General features: G+C 36.8%; 1 protein-coding gene across 1 annotated transcript in view; it reads left to right on the forward strand.

Moving 5' to 3' along the window:
• LOC135209758 (uncharacterized) overlaps window positions 1-17,551 on the forward strand; it is a 110,267-nt gene that overhangs the window by 11,637 nt on the left and 81,079 nt on the right. Inside the window, 1 exon segment of the mRNA XM_064242545.1 lies at window positions 14,476-14,623. Coding sequence (XP_064098615.1) covers window positions 14,476-14,623 — 148 coding nt within the window.

Here is a 17,551-nt window from a genome sequence, read left to right on the forward strand (position 1 = left end):
TATCTCTCTCCCTCTCACTCCCTGGGAAACTGGACAGGAAGCATGTGTATCGGCCTAGTATTTTATGTACATATGCTGTTGCATAGTCTAAACTTACTCGAATGATTGTGTATTTGTTGAACTCATTTTGTATAGAACATTGAAAACGACCAAAAATGTCATCGAGTAAGGTGTAAATACGAAGAATATTCCGGTGGTTAAAAAATTGATAGTCCCAGACTGTATTTAATCAATGATTACGTCAGGAGATGCAACAGTGTGCACGTTATCGTCCTCATTGACTCTCATCAATACACCTTACAGCTACGTACTCGGTTGTGGAAACAACTGCGCACGACCACATTCTGCTCTCAAGTGTTGTGCAACAGAGCATTTCCTCAGTAGTGTTCGGTTAATACTGGAATAGATCCATCGCCAGGAATTGGTAAATTTAGATATATTTCATTTTGACATTTTGAAACGTCCTGAAATTTGATATGGCGTTACCTCCCATCCAGATTTATGAGAAATTTAACCATTTTGCTTACATTAAAACTTTAATTCCGTTGCAATTTAAAATTAGGCCTATGAATGATATGTTCAGTTATTATGCCTAATACCCAGGTTAATTTAACTGAATTCATTGGGACCGGATTGACTGAGTGTAAGAACCATTGGATTAAATGTTGGAGATCCACATGGCTCGAAGTCGATTGGGAAAGCCCAAAACGTGACAGGGAGTGGTTTGCTTTACTTCAGAGGGTCACAGTGAGACTCGAGAGCCATTGCGAATGAGGTTTTTAACTGTCTTATATCACGGGAATGACTCAATATAGGTTTTCTGGTTTGTCTTACATTACATTTGGCGAGACTGAGAATGAAAAACATTTTGTTTAGTTTGGGGATTAACTTCCCATCATAATTTTACTGCATTTTTTAATGTAATTTTTAAGGTTCCTCGTTAGCAAAGGTTGTTGAGGAGTGTGTTTTGATAACGTCTTTATATAGACCTAGGATATGCAGAAAGACCGGAGAATGCGGTGAACCACGTTCAGTGTTCATAGATTGGACGGTAACAGTGATGTTGCAGGTATAATGATATCAAGGGCATTTCTTGCCTTGCAAAAGTTATTGTCACGTTGCCTCGCTGTCTTGACCTTCGAGGTTTCTGAAAAGACGTGGCAGAAAAACTTAAGACAAAAACCCAGATTTTTTAAATCTTTTTTTTACTAAAACAAACCACGATCATGGGCATGTTTTAAAAACAGGGTTAATAGACATCTTTCAGGCTAGACCCTTGGACAGTGGTATTATATAGACATATCAGCCTAGTCCGTTTGAGGGACTTGTCACCAGATGGGTCACACTACTTTCCAGCATTGTTGGGGCCCTGAATGACCTCATTGGCCCTGGTGCATTGGTTCTGACGATAAATAGCATATGTCTTTATACTGTGTATATCCATCTTAAAATTTTAAGGCGTACCTACCCTCAAACCCCTTGACAAGCGAACGTTCGGAAGCCGAAACATAGACTCGACGAACAACTTTCTCAGTTGATTAGCTTGATAAAGTAGCTATAAATACCCGTAATTTGACTTGGGTCAGAGAGAGAGAGAGAGAGAGAGAGAGAGAGAGAGAGAGAGAGAGAGAGAGAGAGAAAAGGTGGAAAGCGAACACGTGATAAGACTTTAACATCTGGAAGAAATAAAGGTTCTGTATGGCCACACTTTCCATGTAAGGTCGAATCGCCTGATTGTGTCCGTGTTTTTCATTTTCGTAACTTACATTTATTTGGAATTTTTCATTTTTATTTTGGTGTCGGCTTAGATGGCATATAATGATTATCTCTCTCTCTCTGGTCTCTCTCTCTCATCCTACTCTCTCTCTCTCTCTCTCTGAACAAAAATGTAAACCCAAATTCTGTGGTTGTAGTGAGTTTACCTTTTATTATTCGCATGCCCTTGTTTTTATAATTAAATTTGTGAATAGGTATGGATCCCCGGCGAACTACTTATATTTTTTCATCTTTCATTATAGAAAATATACAGTATTTTAAATTTTTAACAAAATTATATTCAGAATTTTATCCAATGAGATTATTATCATATTTCTTGTAACAATACTTAGCCAATTTAAATTCCACACATCGTTTTTCTATTATAAGTATATTACATACTTGAATTTACTATGTATATGCATACATATACCCATACCTATACACTGTATATACATATTTCACGAATCCAGTCTCGTGTATTATTACCCCAGCGCCATCTGTCAGTCCAGATTGCCTTTGTGTCGAGTGGTCGTCGCTGTTAGCTTTGTTAATCGTCGTAGCAGCGTTTAATTAGGCGCTAATCCGATTTTGAGTTGGCCCAGTTGCGTTTCATCGACTGTCGCTCGAGATTTAAATAGCTTTTCCGCTGCGGTGTGCTGTGGTCTCTTAGCTGGTGGTGTGTGCGTGTGCGTGTCTGCGTGTTAGGCCTATGTGTGTGTTGTGTAGTTAGCTGTGTCTTGTCTTTTAGCTGGTGGTGTGTATTTATCTGCGAGTTAGGCTTGTGTGTGTTGTGTAGTCAGCTGCGTGTGTCTTGTCTGTATGCGTGAATTGGGTTTTAAGCTTTTAATGAATTTTATGTTTATGCTTGCATAGTTTGCATTGTGTGTGTAGCTAGTACGTAGTTAGCTCAGTTTTAGTGTGTATGAACTAGTATCAGAACAGAGATACTATACAAGATTGTTCCGAAGGCACCATTCTTTTGAATGAAAAAAAAAAAATGCATTTTGCATTGAGCACACTGCATTGCTTAGAGAAATGTACAAGGCTAAAAAAAAAAAAATAAAAAAAAGTAGGGTGGGTGGCTATGGGTGGGGAATTACTAAGGTACTAAGGTAGATATGTAAGATATAGAAAATTGACATATTTTATATTAACAAGCAACAAAGTTTGGGAAGTTTGGCAGCAAGATATCGCAAAACTTAGACTAATGAAAGATGCAATATACTGTATACGATATGCAAATTCAAGACCATTTTATGTTTTCAGAACTTTAGTATTTTCGCCCTGATACCACTTGTTTCCTGACTTGTAATAGCACAAGACTGGTTTCATTAGAGATACATAGTTAATGGTATGTTTCAAAGATATATTAATATCTATTTTATTATTCACGTACGTATTCAGGGTTTGGTTTCGTCGTTTTTATTAATATTGTTTTCCGGTTCAGGAAATGTAGACGTGATATAATGATGGCACCCGTGATTCACCTCGCTAGCTCCCCTCCCCTCCAACACCCCCTCTCCCTCCCCCTCCTTCCCTCTTCTCTCCCCTCCCCCCTCCTCCTCCTCCCCCCTTCCACCCTTATTACTGGAACCCAGTCATGCAAAGCTGCTCGAGTTATCGATTGCATCAGTGAAAGCCTTCTTTCTAAAACTGATCTCTGGGTGGAACATATTATGCGTATTACGATTCGCGTTAGTGTGCTAGGAACATTTGAAGGCTGAAGCTTACCATTTCTTCATATTTGTGGGTATACGCTTATAGGTTGCATATACATTCTAATGTGTCAACTTTAGCTAAATTTATTATTGCTGGCGTTAGTAATTACCGGTAATTGGCGAAGTCATCAATTAAGAAATATTTTTTCTGCCATATCTGTACTTGCAACAATATGGGTTGTAAGTACTTTGCTTGGGATGTGTAAGGTAGAAAGAATCATCAAGCCGAAATGAGCCTGAATTCATGACGCATTTCTTAACTAAACGCGTAAAATTAAAAACCATAATCACTGAAAATCATTAGATTTTTAGGACGTTTCCCAGCTTCTCTTGGGCTACGGGGTGTTGTAATATCCTTCTACATTTTTCCTAAGGTGATGATGGCTGGTGTGTAGGTAATGAATAGTTCAAAATTACTATGACGGGTTACACCCCACCAAACGAGTGGAACATGATGAGATGAGAACACACTATACTCTGTTTTTTTTTTTCATGTCCATCCGCCTGTGGTGTTTTCGCATGGTAACACTGCGTCCCGGGCTTTAAATAGTTACGCTATGTGTAAGTTTTATGTAAATAAAAGGATATCTGGGTGTACATTTGCAACTGAAAAGTGTTTTAATAATTTACTGTATGCGAATTACACCGTTAATATTCGAAATAGGAAATTGTTTAAAGCCCGGGACGCAGTGTTACCATGCGCAAACACCACAGGCGGATGGACAGATGAAAAAAATACAGAGTATAGGTACGATTTTTATCTCTCTGGTATAACAGTTTTGAACTACGCAACCATGCGCTTTTGAGTGAACTCGTGGACATGTTAATTTTTTTTATTTTTTAAATTTTGCCTGTGTTTTAAAATAGTTTATTACCGTTATATTCTTGAGTTATATCTACTAGATTCAATTCTTGACTTTGTAAGCATTTTATCGTCAAAACTTGAATTTGGGAATTACAAATAATGTTAATGATAATGAATTATAGAAATTCATTCAAGCTAATGAAAGGTTTTATTGAAAATGTTTAATTCTGAATGAACATATGTGAATAATAACAGATTTATGAATGATTTAGAACAATGAGTAGAATTCACAACTGCATCCTGAGAGGATTATCACACGCATTTAAAACGCATTAGCGATAAATGAGCCGTGAGCTTCCGAGAAGATTTATTCTTTATTGGACCGGAGAATGAAGAAAAACTTCCGGATGAAGTTTTGATGGAACCGAAGGGGAGGAGAGTTTGCTCTGTCGCGCGTGCGCACTGTGGCACCTTCATGCAACTTGGATCTTTTCCAACGGGAGGAAACTTTAAGTAAAAAAAAAAAAAAAAAAAAGGTCAGGGTAATAGGGGTTAAATCAAGACCAGCATAAGAACAAAGGATTAGGGAAACTCGTTCGATAAGTCAAAGGATTAATTATTAAGAGTAAAACCTCTATTTGACGGAGTTCTGTACATACCAGGTAAAATTGTTTTGTTATGCTGCCATTTTAGTTATATTTTCAAATATGTAAGATACCTAAGGAATAATTAAAGTTAATGAACAGGCTTTATCATCATTATTGTCACTAAAAATTACCAGCAAAAAGAGAGAAAAAAATAAAAAGTTCGTAGTGCTATAAGATCGTGACGCCCAACTCCCTGTCTGGTTGAATGCTACACTGGTCGCAAAATCCTTGTCATAAGTTACCGTGATTTTAAGAATAAGGGATTCGATATCGTGTTCCGATCCATGCTGTTGGAATGCAAAACTCTTTTCTGATAAAGCTTACAGACGGAGAAGGGGTGTTTTTCCTTTTTAGGAAATATAACACATTACGAAGAATTAAGTTTCGCGAAGGCTGTCCATTTCGAAGTATCTGCTCGGATCTTGAAACGTTTCTGGTTCAAACTCCCATAGGGGAGAGAGTTACATGAGGTTATCACGAAGCCTTTCATAGTCAATTCAGGAATAGGAAGATTGCTTAGCTGGGTCTGAACAGCAGAGCACGAATAACGTTATGGTCTAGGGCCTAGGCCTAACCAAAAGTGCTACGGTGTGAAACGCTTCGCTATGTGACTAAACGGTAGTCTTATACAGCTCACATTTCGGTAATATGGAAAGCATTGTTTAAATGTTGCTCACTTACAAAGAAAAAGGGGTTCAGCAAACGATTCCTTAAATGCCAGGTTAATGCAGAAGCGTCTAATTACTTATATTCAGTACGATAAATTCAAAATTTATAAGTTCATAACGTTTGGATAACCCTAGCCCACAAGGTGGAAGCTACGGAAAGACCTAGTTTAATTGGTCCGTTCGAGTTAAACATAAAAAAATCACTTTACATTCAGTCTAGGGTGGCAGGCACGACCGAGAATGGGTGTGACTTGAATTCTCAAACTCTAAACGGAGTGACACAGAGAGTGAGACAGTTATTCTATAGTTACTCCGTGAGAACATTCTCAAAGTGTAAGTTATTTTTCTGAGCCCTAGTCCTAGACTGGTTCTGATGAATTCAGGTCATGTAAGAAGTTTTCATCATTCTTAGCCTTCAGATGTTAATCGTCTTTAGCTGGTTGGCTTAAGATTCACTTGACAAGAGTGGAGAGAGAGAGAGAGGAAACGAGCTTAGTGGCCTTAGCGATGTGACTACTGTATAGATGAACACAGTCAGCATGACTCCACAACGGCTGCAGAATTTAAGTTATCTGGAATGATCCAGCATTACATGGAGGAACTTGGCCTTGTTCTTTTGCATTATTATTCTCCCCCCACCCCCCTCTTTTTTTGTACTGACGACCCAAATAAAAGATATCTTTTTTTTATTGGTTGCACTGGAAATGTAAAATACTGCGATGTATGAGAGAGAGAGAGAGCGTCTCTCTCTCTCTCTCTCTCTCTCTCTCTCTCTCTCTCTCTCTCTCTCTCTCTCTCTAACTGCTAGGGGTGGTTTTGTTAGCTGACCGAAGGCTTTCCTAGCGTAACGTTTAGAAAGATATTGACTTTATATAAGTCAATTAAAGCAGCGTAAAGTCTATCTAATAAAAATTAAAGTTTGCCTAATGAAAATCCACAATTTTATAGTAAACTTTTATTACAGAGTAACATACTTTACTATATAATTGTGGATTTTCATTACACACACTATTTTCCACGAGATTTTGAATATCTTGGCATCAGAACCGATTCACATCTGAGTAGTTATAGAATCGTAACATTGCTGGTTAAGAGAATTACAAAGTTTTGACTTGTTAAATATTGAATAAAACTAAACGATAAGTATTCCACCGTGCTATGATTATCGCCATAAACTGTCTTGGTATTGAAATTCCCTGATGTCTCTGTACCTACGAAGATTGTTTGAAGCATTACGATTGTTCCTCAAACAGTACTCCAAGTTGAAGCTCTCTAAGGTAAAATTGAAGGAGAAAGTTCTTTATTTACCTCTCTTAAGACTCCACAGCAGCGGAGGTCAAGTTGATCTTACAAGGAAGGGCGTGTGTTTGCGAGGCAGCTACAAACTTTGTTTGCTAACTGCGTCTGTGTTTGTTGTGTTAACATGTAGAGATTACCTCTCTCTCTCTCTCTCTCTCTCTCTCTCTGTTTTTCATTTTTCGTCTTTTCTGTTTACCTCAATTTTTCTATGCTTCTCTTCTCTATCTCCTATCAGGGTTAGTTTTTCATTTTTCACTTTTTGTTGGTTTTACTATCTTTCTTTTCAAATTTTTTGGTGGGCCTCTCTCTCTCTCTCTCTCTCTCTCTCTCTCTCTCTCTCTCTCTCTCTCTCTCTCCCAGTTCACTGTTCGTTATTGAATTTCCCTTCTCTCTTTCTCGCTTTTTGTTACTTGTTCGATGTCGTATAATTCAAGATTCCGTATTTTAATGAACTTTGCGTTTCTTGCAATTTTTTATGTCTCAGTCTGAACTCTCTCTCTCTCTCTCTCTCTCTCTCTCTCTTCTCTCTCTCTCTCTCTCTCTCTCTCTCTCTTCTTCTGGAAACGAAACCTATCTGCTCCATCTCCACAACTCTTCAATGCTTTACCGTCCTCACCATCTAACGAGAGAGAGAGAGAGAGAGAGGCTTCCATTTTATCAAGCGTCCAAAAGGCTCACCTTTTCACCACACTAAGGGGCTCAGCACCCCCCAAACCCCCCACCCCCCACCCCCCCACCTTATTTTTATTTCCTATTTTTCTGCAGCATTTTTCTTCTCCGTCTATTTTCTGAGGGCATTCGTCGTTAGGCGACTCGTGTCTTGTCTGATTTCTTCCTTGGGTCGCGGAGTTTACGTGCATAATACGGATTGAGAGAGAGAGAGAGAGAGAGAGAGAGAGAACGTTCCCACAGTCATGAAATACAGGGTGTCCATAAAGTCCCAGTACCATTACAAGTATTTGTTGCTCGCAATGGTACTGGGACTTTATGGACACCCCCCTCCTGTACAACAAGGGCCTCAAAAAATGAAATGAAAACAAATGAAAATACGGAATTTGGAATTCGGACAAAGATGTAACGAGAGAGAGAGAGAATGGAAATTCAACAAAACACACTATTTATGAGAGAGAGGGACCTTACCTTACAGACCTTACATTTTGTTCGGGTTGCCCCAGGTCCCTCAGTGTGAGGCACCTCTAATGTCTACCAGAGAGTTGCTAGTACATCTTCCGGTATATTTTGCATCTTCCAATCTTGGATGGTCTGGGATGCAGTTTAGATATTTGTCGAGCTTATTCTTAAACACATCTACGCTCACTCCTGTTATATTCCTCAGATGAGCTGGCAATGCATTGAATAGACGCTGCATTATCGATGCTGGTGCGTAGTGGATTAATGTCCTGTGTGCTTTCTATATTTTTCCTGGTATAGTTTTGGGCACTATTAATCTACGTCTGCTTGCTCTTTCTGATATTTTTAGCTCTGCTTGCTCTTTCTGATATTTTTAGCTCCATGATGTTTTCAGCTATTCCTTCTATCTGTTTCCATGCCATGAATTATCATGTAGCGTTCTCTTCTCCTTTCTAGACTATATAATTTTAAGGAGGATTGTAGTCTTTCCCAGTAGTCAAGGTCCTTAACTTCTTATTCTAGCTGTAAAGGACCTTTGTACCACTCTATTTGTGCAATATCCTTTTGATAGTGTGGGTACCATATCATATTGCAATATTCAAGTGACTACGAACATATGTTTTATAAAGCATAATCCCATCTGTGTCAGCCTTTTCTTTTCTTGTTTTGAAGTGCCGTAACAACATTCCCATTTTTGCTTGACATTTTGCCAACAGAATTGCTATTTGATCATTGCATAACATGTTCCTATCACATCACACCAAGGTCTTTAACTAAAGCTTCCTTATTTGTGATTGTTCTCATTATTAGGTCCCCTATATGCATATAGCTTTCCTTCTGTGTCTCCGTAATTTATTGATTCAAATTTATCAGAGTTAAATACCATCCTGTTTACCTCTGCCCAATCATATACGTTGTTAAGGTCTTTTGTAGAGCGTTCCTATCTTCATCACATGTAATTTCTCTACTTATTCTTGTGTCATTAGCGAAAACTACTCACTACCGAATCCTTAACATTACTGTCTATGTCTTCAATCATAGTAACAAACAGTATTGCAGCTAACACCGTACCTTGTGGCACACCGGATATTACCTTGGCTTCATCCGATTCTCATCGTTTGCAATAACTATCTGCTTTCTGTTGTGTAAAAATTCTTTTAACCATCTTCCTACTTTATCCACGATATTGTGTTTTCTAATTTTCTTCGCTAATATATTATGGTCTACCTTGTCAAAAGCTTTTGCAAAGTCTAGATAAACCACATCTGTTTCATTTCTGCTTTCATATTTTTGTATATGTTCTCACAGTGGACTAACAGTTGGGTTTGTGTACTTTTTCCGGGTACGAAACCATGTTGTCCCATATTAAACAAATTATTTTTTTATTAAATAAAGTTTCATAATATTTTTCTTCATTACCCTTTCATACACTTTCATAATATGTGATGTTAGACTCACAGCCTATAATTACTAGCCTCTAGTCTTGATCCACTTTTGAAGTAGGGGTATTATTTGCTAATTTGTGCTCATCATAAATCTTGCCTGTATCTACACTTTGTCTTAATAATATTGCAAGTGGCTTTGCGATAGAATGAACTACTTTCCTTAACAAAATAACAGAACTCCATCAGGCCCTGCAGCAGCTCCATTTTTAATTACATTAATAGCCTGCACAATATCAGCTTCATTAATATCTATGTCAGCTAAATATTCACTATTTTCGTCCCTTACTTCTATATCATTATCTTCATTATCTATTCTAGGGGTGAATTTTCTCTTATATCGTTCTGCCAATATGTTGCAAATTTCCTTTTTTTCATTCGTTAATCTTCCTTCAAATCTTAGAGGGCCAATTTCTATTCTTTTATTCATCTTTTTCGCGTATGTGTATAATAGTTTTGGGTTTTTGCTTGATATTTATTAGGGTTTTTTCTTCCAATTCCTGTTTTTCATTTTCTTTTGATTGTATAATCTTTTGTTCTGCATTTTCTATCTTACTTTTTAGTTCTATAACTTTCCATGCATTTTTTTCTTTTGCAAGAGAGATAATGGAAATTCAATGAAACATTCTATTTATGAGAGAGAGAGAGAGAGAGAGAGAGAGAGAGAGAGAGAGAGAGAGAGAGAGAGAGAAGGATAATGGAAATTCAATAAAACATTAATATTTATGAGAGAGAGGGACCTTACAGACTTTACATCTTGATTTGTTTGGTTGCCCCAGGTCCTCAGTGTGAGGCACCTCTTAATGTTCTACCAGAGAGTTGCTAGTACATCTTCCGGTATATTTTGCATCTTCCAATCTTGAATGGTCTGGGATGCAGTTTAGATATTTGTCGAGCTTATTCTTAAACACATCTACGCTCACTCCTGTTATATTCCTCAGATGAGCTGGCAACGCATTGAATAGACGCTGCATTATCGATGCTGGTGCGTAGTGGATTAATGTCCTGTGTGCTTTCTATATTTTTCCTGGTATAGTTTTGGGCACTATTAATCTACCTCTGCTTGCTCTTTCTGATATTTTTAGCTCCATGAAGTTTTCTGCTATTTCTTTCTAATCTGTTTCCATGCCTGAATTATCATGTAGCGTTCTCCTTCTCCTTTCCTAGACCTATAATAATTTTTAAGGATTGTAGTCTTTCCCAGTAGTCAAGGTCCTTAACTTCTTCTATTCTAGCTGTAAAGGACCTTTGTATACACTCTGTGCAATATTCTTTTGATAGTGTGGGTACCATATCATATTGCAATATTCAGTGGACTACGAACTATATGTTTTATAAAAGCATAATCATGTGTTCAGCTTTTCTTGTTTTGAAGTGCCGTAACAACATTTCCATTTTGCGTTTACATTTTGCCAATAGAATTGCTATTTGATCGTTGCATAACATGTTCCTATTCATCATCACACCAAGGTCTTTAACTGCTTCCTTATTTGTGATTGTCTCATTATTAGGTCCCCTATATGCATATAGCTTTCCTTCTGTCTCCATAGTTTATTGATTCAAATTTATCAGAGTTAAATACCATCCTATTACCGCCTTTGCCCAATTCATATACTTTGTTGAGGTCTCTTTGTAGCGCGTTCCTATCTTCATCACAAGTAATTTCTCTAACCTTATTCTTGTGTCATCGGCGAAACTACTCACTACCGAGTCCTTACATTACTGTCTATGTCGCAATCATAATAACAAACAGTATTGCAGCTAACACCGTACCTTGTGGCACACAGGAAATTACCTTAGCTTCATCCGATTTCTCATCGTTTGCAATAACTAACTGTTTTCTGTTTTGTGTAAAAATTATTTTAACCATCTTCCATACTTTATCCACTATATTATGTTTTCTCATTTCTTCGCTAATATATTATGGTCTACCTTGTCAAAAGCTTTTGCAAAGTCTAGATAAACCACATCTGTTTCATTTCCGCTTTTCATATTTTTGTATATGTTCTCACGGTGGACTAACAGTTGGGTTTGTGTACTTTTTCCGGGTACGAAACCATGTTGTCCTATATTAAACAGATTATTTTTTATTAAATGTTTCATAATATTTTTCTTCATTACCCTTTCATACACTTTCATAGTATGTGATGTTAGACTCACAGGCCTATAATTACTTGCCTCTAGTCTTGATCCACTTTTGAATGTAGGGGTAATATATGCTAATTTGTGCTCATCATAAATCATGCCTGTATCTACACTTTGTCTTTATAATATTGCAAGTGGCTTTGCGATAGAATGAACTACTTTCTTTAACAAAATAGCAGGAACTCCATCAGGCCCTGCAGCAGCTCCATTTTTAATTTCATTAATAGCCTGCACAATATCAGCTTCATTAATATCTATGTCAGCTAAATATTCACTATTTTCGTCCCTTACTTCTATATCATTATTGAGAGAGAGAGAGAGAGAGAGAGAGAGAGAGAGAGAGAGAGAGAGAGAGAGAGAGAGAATGGAAATTCAACAAAACATTCTATTTATGAGAGAGAGAGAGAGAGAGAGAGAGAGAGAGAGAGAGAGAGAGAGAGTAATGGAAATTCAATTAAACAATCTATTTATGAGAGAGAGAGAGAGAGAATTTTACGTACAGATGATAAATTGTTTACAAAGAGGAGTGTTTTGATGCCTTGTGGAGTATAAGCGATTTATCATAGAATGTTTTTAACAACTGAGCAATAAAGTTTTAAGCTCATTTATGTGATCCCCCCCACTCCAAATTCAGTCGTGACTCAACGACACAAAGGAAGTAAGTCACGACCTAACGACGCGATTTAGAAGACACGAAAACATAAAAGAAGCAAGTGGGACACTTGGGGGGGCGTACAGCCCCCCCCCCTCCCGCCCCCCGATCTCAAAGCGTTTCCACGGTCCTTCAAGTCTTTCTGAACTGCTTTTCGGCGCAAGAGAATGACTGAGGGGCCAATTTGGACAGGAGTCGAAGGGACAGGGATTTTATCTGATTGTCATATATTATTATTATTTTTTCTTGAATGGTGAGGATACCAATCACTTTTAGCTTATATTAAATCTTGCAGAGTTATGTAGGGCATATACTAGTTCTCTCTCTCTCTCTCTCTTCTCTCTCTCTCTTCTCTCTCATATCTTTTTAGTTTTTGGCATCTGAGTGCCAGTCTTGTCAGTTATATTTTTGTATAATTAAATTTGTATAATCTTAAGTGAACATTCACACAATGAGAAAATTGTACAAAGGTTATATCGTATAGCTTATATATAATATATATTATATATATATCTATATATATATATATATATATATATACAAATGTATATATTGTACATATATATAATACATACATATATATATATGTATATATGTATATATAATATATATATATATATATATATATATATATATACGTATATATATATATATATATATATATATAATACTAATATAATATAATATAATTATTATAATCATATAATATTTATCAATCCAAACCACGAAAGTCTTCACAATTAACTCCAATAATAGAGTTGATATTCACATTAATTCGTGCAAAGAATTCCAATGATAACGCGAATAAATATTAACATTAATTCGTCCTTCCACTCATCCTCCTGTTAATAGATGTGTCTATCAATGAATCAGTTGTCCGAAACAATTCGAAACCCGGAACGCCAACTTGAAACGTCGAGTTCGGAATTCGAGTCTCGAACTCTGATTCTGGAGGCGAAGTTCCACCAGAATTAGGGAAAGCGGTGTATTGGGCATCGAGCTTTGTGCATTGCGTCATTTGCAAACTTATTGTTCTCCGCCCAGGAACAAATGGCTGCGCCTGATTTCCTTTTACTGCCTCGCTCTCCTCCTCCTCCTCCTCCCATTGTCTATTCTATTCGCTTCTCTCCTCTCTCTCTCTCTCTCGAGGTGTTTCCTGCCTTCTGCTTTTAGCTGCTCTTTCCTGCCTCCTGCTGCTTGCTGCTTTTTTCCTCCCTTCTGCTGCTTGCTGCTTTTTTCCTGCCTCCTGCTGCTTGCTGCTTTTTTCCTCCCTTCTGCTGCTTGCTGCTTTTTTCCTCCCTTCTGCTGCTTGCTACTTTTTTCCTGCCTCCTGCTGCTTGCTGCTTTTTTTCTGCCTTATGCTACTTGCTGCTTATTTTTCTGCCTTATGCTGCTTGCTGCTTTTTTTCTGCCTTATGCTGCTTGCTGCTTTTTTCATGCTTCCTGCTGCTTGCTGCTTTTTTCTGCCTTGTGCTACTTGCTGCTTTTTTCTGCCTTATGCTATTTGCTGCACTTTCCTGCCTCCTGCTGATTGCTGCTTTTTTCTGCCTTCTGCTGCTTGCTGCTTTTTCATGCTTCCTGCTGCTTGTTGCTTTTTTCCCTGCCTCCTGCTGCTTGCTGCTTTTGTCCTCTCCTTCTGCTGCTTGCTACTTTTTTAGTCTTCTGCTGCTTGCTACTTTTTTCCTGTCTTCTGCTGCTTGCTACTTTTTTCCTGCCTCCTGCTGCTTGCTGCTTTTTTCTTCCTTCTGCTGCTTGTTACTTTTTTCCTGCCTTATGCTGCTTGCTGTTGTTTCCTGCCTCCTGCTGCTTGCTGATTGTTCGTGTTTTCTGCTGTTTTTTTCCTGTCTTCTGCTACTTTTTTCCTGCCTCCTGCTGCTTGCTTCTTTTTTCCTGCCTCCTGCTGCTTGCTTCTTTTTTCCTGCCTCCTGCTGCTTGCTGCTTTTTCCTGCCTTCTGTTGCTTGCTGTTGTTTCCTGCCTCCTGATGCTTGCTGTTGTTTCCTGCCTTCTGCTGCTTTTTTCCTGTCTTTTGTTGCTTGCTGTTTTTTTCCTGCCTCCCGCTGCTTGCTGTTTCCTTATTTTTTTTTTTTAATTTATTGTTTTTGAAACTCTAACATCCCTTGGACTTGACTGGGTCTCCACAGTCACCTTGATATTGTCTAAACACTATATAATCTCCTCTCTCTCTCTTTCTCTCTCTCTCTTCCTGCAGGAAGCTCCGGGGACCGAACGAGGGAGGAGGTGAAGACGACGGCGAAGAAGTGAGGGATTCCGCCGAGGATGCTCTGATGCCCTTCTTCACACCTCAGCATCAGCGGAGAAGTCCTTCGCAATCCTACTTCAGTATTAATACGTCTCAGGTAATTTAGGACTTTTTTTCTGTGTACTTGATGTGCTTTTGTTTAATGTTTAATTTTTAAATTATTTTTTTGCTATATGCTTTTGTTACTAAATAAAAAGCTGGATAACTTTTTAATTTGCTTTCGTTACTAAAAAAAACAAGGCTGGATATGTTATGTTCTTATAGCATGGTTTGTTAGTTTATTTTAATTGATTTTTTTGTTAGATTAATAGAATACAAATTAGTTAAGACTTTCTTATATCTACACAGATTTATTTAATTGATTTACGTGTAAGATAGCGTTCTTTTTAGGGAAACTGTTGATGTAATACTATTATAATTCGCTATAATCTCGATGTGAAAACCCTTCATAATTTTTCCTTACCTTTAATTAACAAAACATTCTGGACAAGTCGAATGGCTAGCATAGTCTGCTCGTGCCTTATTTTGACCTACGGACGCTTGCAATAGACTCCTAAGGTATAATGTAAGTTTTTTTTTATTAATATTTTTGAACGTTATTTTTATGCCGGCTGACCAGACGCAGCTATGTGCTTTTATGTCGTCTAAACCCTAGAAAATAAAACACACTAAAAGTGTTCTTAACATTGTAGCTTAACCAAAAAGGAAGGGATACGCCTGTCATTAGAAACCGGTTTATAAAAATTAGGTTAAACGTCACCAAGGCATATAAATTATTCCTAGATAAAGTTCTGGAATATCTATAGGCAAGATCCAACTCCTCTTGGTGAGGATTTGTTTGTTGAGTAAGTAGAGTGACCCGATGTTACATAAAAAGAAAAAAAAAAAGGTAAATGATGTAAGTAGTAAGTATAGTGACCCTTTGTTTCATAAAGTAGTAAAAAAAAAAAAAGTTGAAAAAAATATTAGTTAAATGGAGTAAGTAGTAAGTATAGTGACCCTTTGTTTCATAAAGTAGTAAAAAAAAAAAGTTAAATGGTTGGTGTTCTTTGCTATTTAAAAAAAAATTATTAGTTAAATGGAGTAAGTAGTAAGTATAGTGGCCAGTTGTTTCATAAAGTAGCACAAAAAATAAAAGTTAAATGGGTGGTGTTCTTTGCTATTTAAAAAAAATTATTAGTTAAATGGATTAAATAGTAAGTATAGTGGCCAGTTGTTTCATAAAGTACCTAAAAGAAAGAAAGAAAAAAGTTAAAATGGGTGGTGTTCTTTGCTATTTTTCTATATTTTATGGTAATATATTTAGTCCAATCTATTTTACGTACTGTTCCTGCCCTGCTCCTGAACATATTTTAGGAAACCTTGTTCTAGACCCTCGCGTAATTTAATCATCGTTTTGACAACCCCTCACTCCATCCATTAATTTGTGGAATTATGGTGAGAGGGAGGTATTGTTATATAAATATATATAACAATATATATATTTATATACTACTTCATCTTAATGCTTATGGGATGTATAGTCGAGTATCTCTCATATATATATATATATATATATATATATATATATATATATATATATATATATATATATATATATATATATATATCTATATATATTAAGGCAATTATCGATTCTTTCAGATTTTTTTTTTTCACACTTAATCATATTTGTAGAATTTGATGATACTTGTCTAATAATAATAATAATAATAATAATAATAATGATAATAATAATAGTAATAATATTTCTTAAAGTGAAGAAAAGTAATGGACTCCTAAGGAGGCAGGATGCAACCCGGAACCCCACACTATAAAAACCACCAAGTCGTATAGGATGACCGTGATAGACCAAATAATAATAATAATAATAATAGATTACATTAGACCTAGCTTGTTTCAGACTGAGTTTTACTGCAGGACCAACTGTGACATTGGTCAGACCCAAAATATATAGAATAAGGGATTCTGTATACTTTGGTTAGAGTGGTTAGCTGCTAACATCAGCTGCAAATCACTGTGTCAATATCGTCCTCGCTGTCAGCAATATAAACAATATCAACTATTTATAGAGTTCCATTAAACGTTTAAAAAAAACCATGTCATGCTATTATCCAGCTTTTACGAACGTTGATTTGTTCTGCGTTTTTAACACTTAGCTAACATTAAATGCAATCTGCTTCTGTAGGCTTTTGTGAGCACGAGCCGCGGTTTAACCACTTTTTCAACTGATGATTTTTTTTTAGTATATAACATTTTGCTTTGATGTTTTGTTTTTGTCATTTTACGTGGATGTCTTAATAGTCGTTGCATGTGATGTTGCTTGTTGTTTGCCTGCTTTATTCATTCATTCTGATTTCTTTCTTCCTTGTGAATGTTTCCCTTCCCCATAGAATGGACGAAAACCCAGCAATTACCACAGTTTGCAAGTAAGTTTTCTCATGTTTTTTTTTTTTTAGTTTTTAAATTAATTGCAGTATACTGCATGAATAACCGTGTGTGATTATAGTTGTACCTGCTATTATTCATAGATTGATCGTCATAGTTACAGTTCCTGGCATTACACCAGACAAAACTGTTTTCATATATCTAACACATCTAGGCCTATTCCACCTAAATTGCATCTAGCTGTTATGTTCTTCAACAGAGTAATGTATCTTGACTATTTCTGACTAAAGCTGTATCAGATTTATTCGTGGAATGATATTCATTGTAGTTAGAATTCCTGCCATGACATCAGTGGCTCTATACGACATCCACACCTAGCCCTCTTCAACCTAAAATGGCATTTTTATGCGTTTTTTCCACATTATGTAGTGTATCTGACTATTTCTGAATAAATTTGATAGTTTTTGTGTTCATTGTAGTTAGAATTAATCCAATACATCAAACTAACCGTTTATATACGACATCCACACCTAGACCTATTCCACCTACGTAAATAGCATTTCGAGTTGTTTCACATTAGAACAGTGGAGCTTTTCATTTAGACTTTGGCCGTTAGAGGATTTCTGATAAAGGATGC

This window comes from Macrobrachium nipponense, chromosome 38 (assembly GCF_015104395.2).
Source record: "Macrobrachium nipponense isolate FS-2020 chromosome 38, ASM1510439v2, whole genome shotgun sequence".
Taxonomy (NCBI): Eukaryota; Metazoa; Arthropoda; class Malacostraca; order Decapoda; family Palaemonidae; genus Macrobrachium; species Macrobrachium nipponense.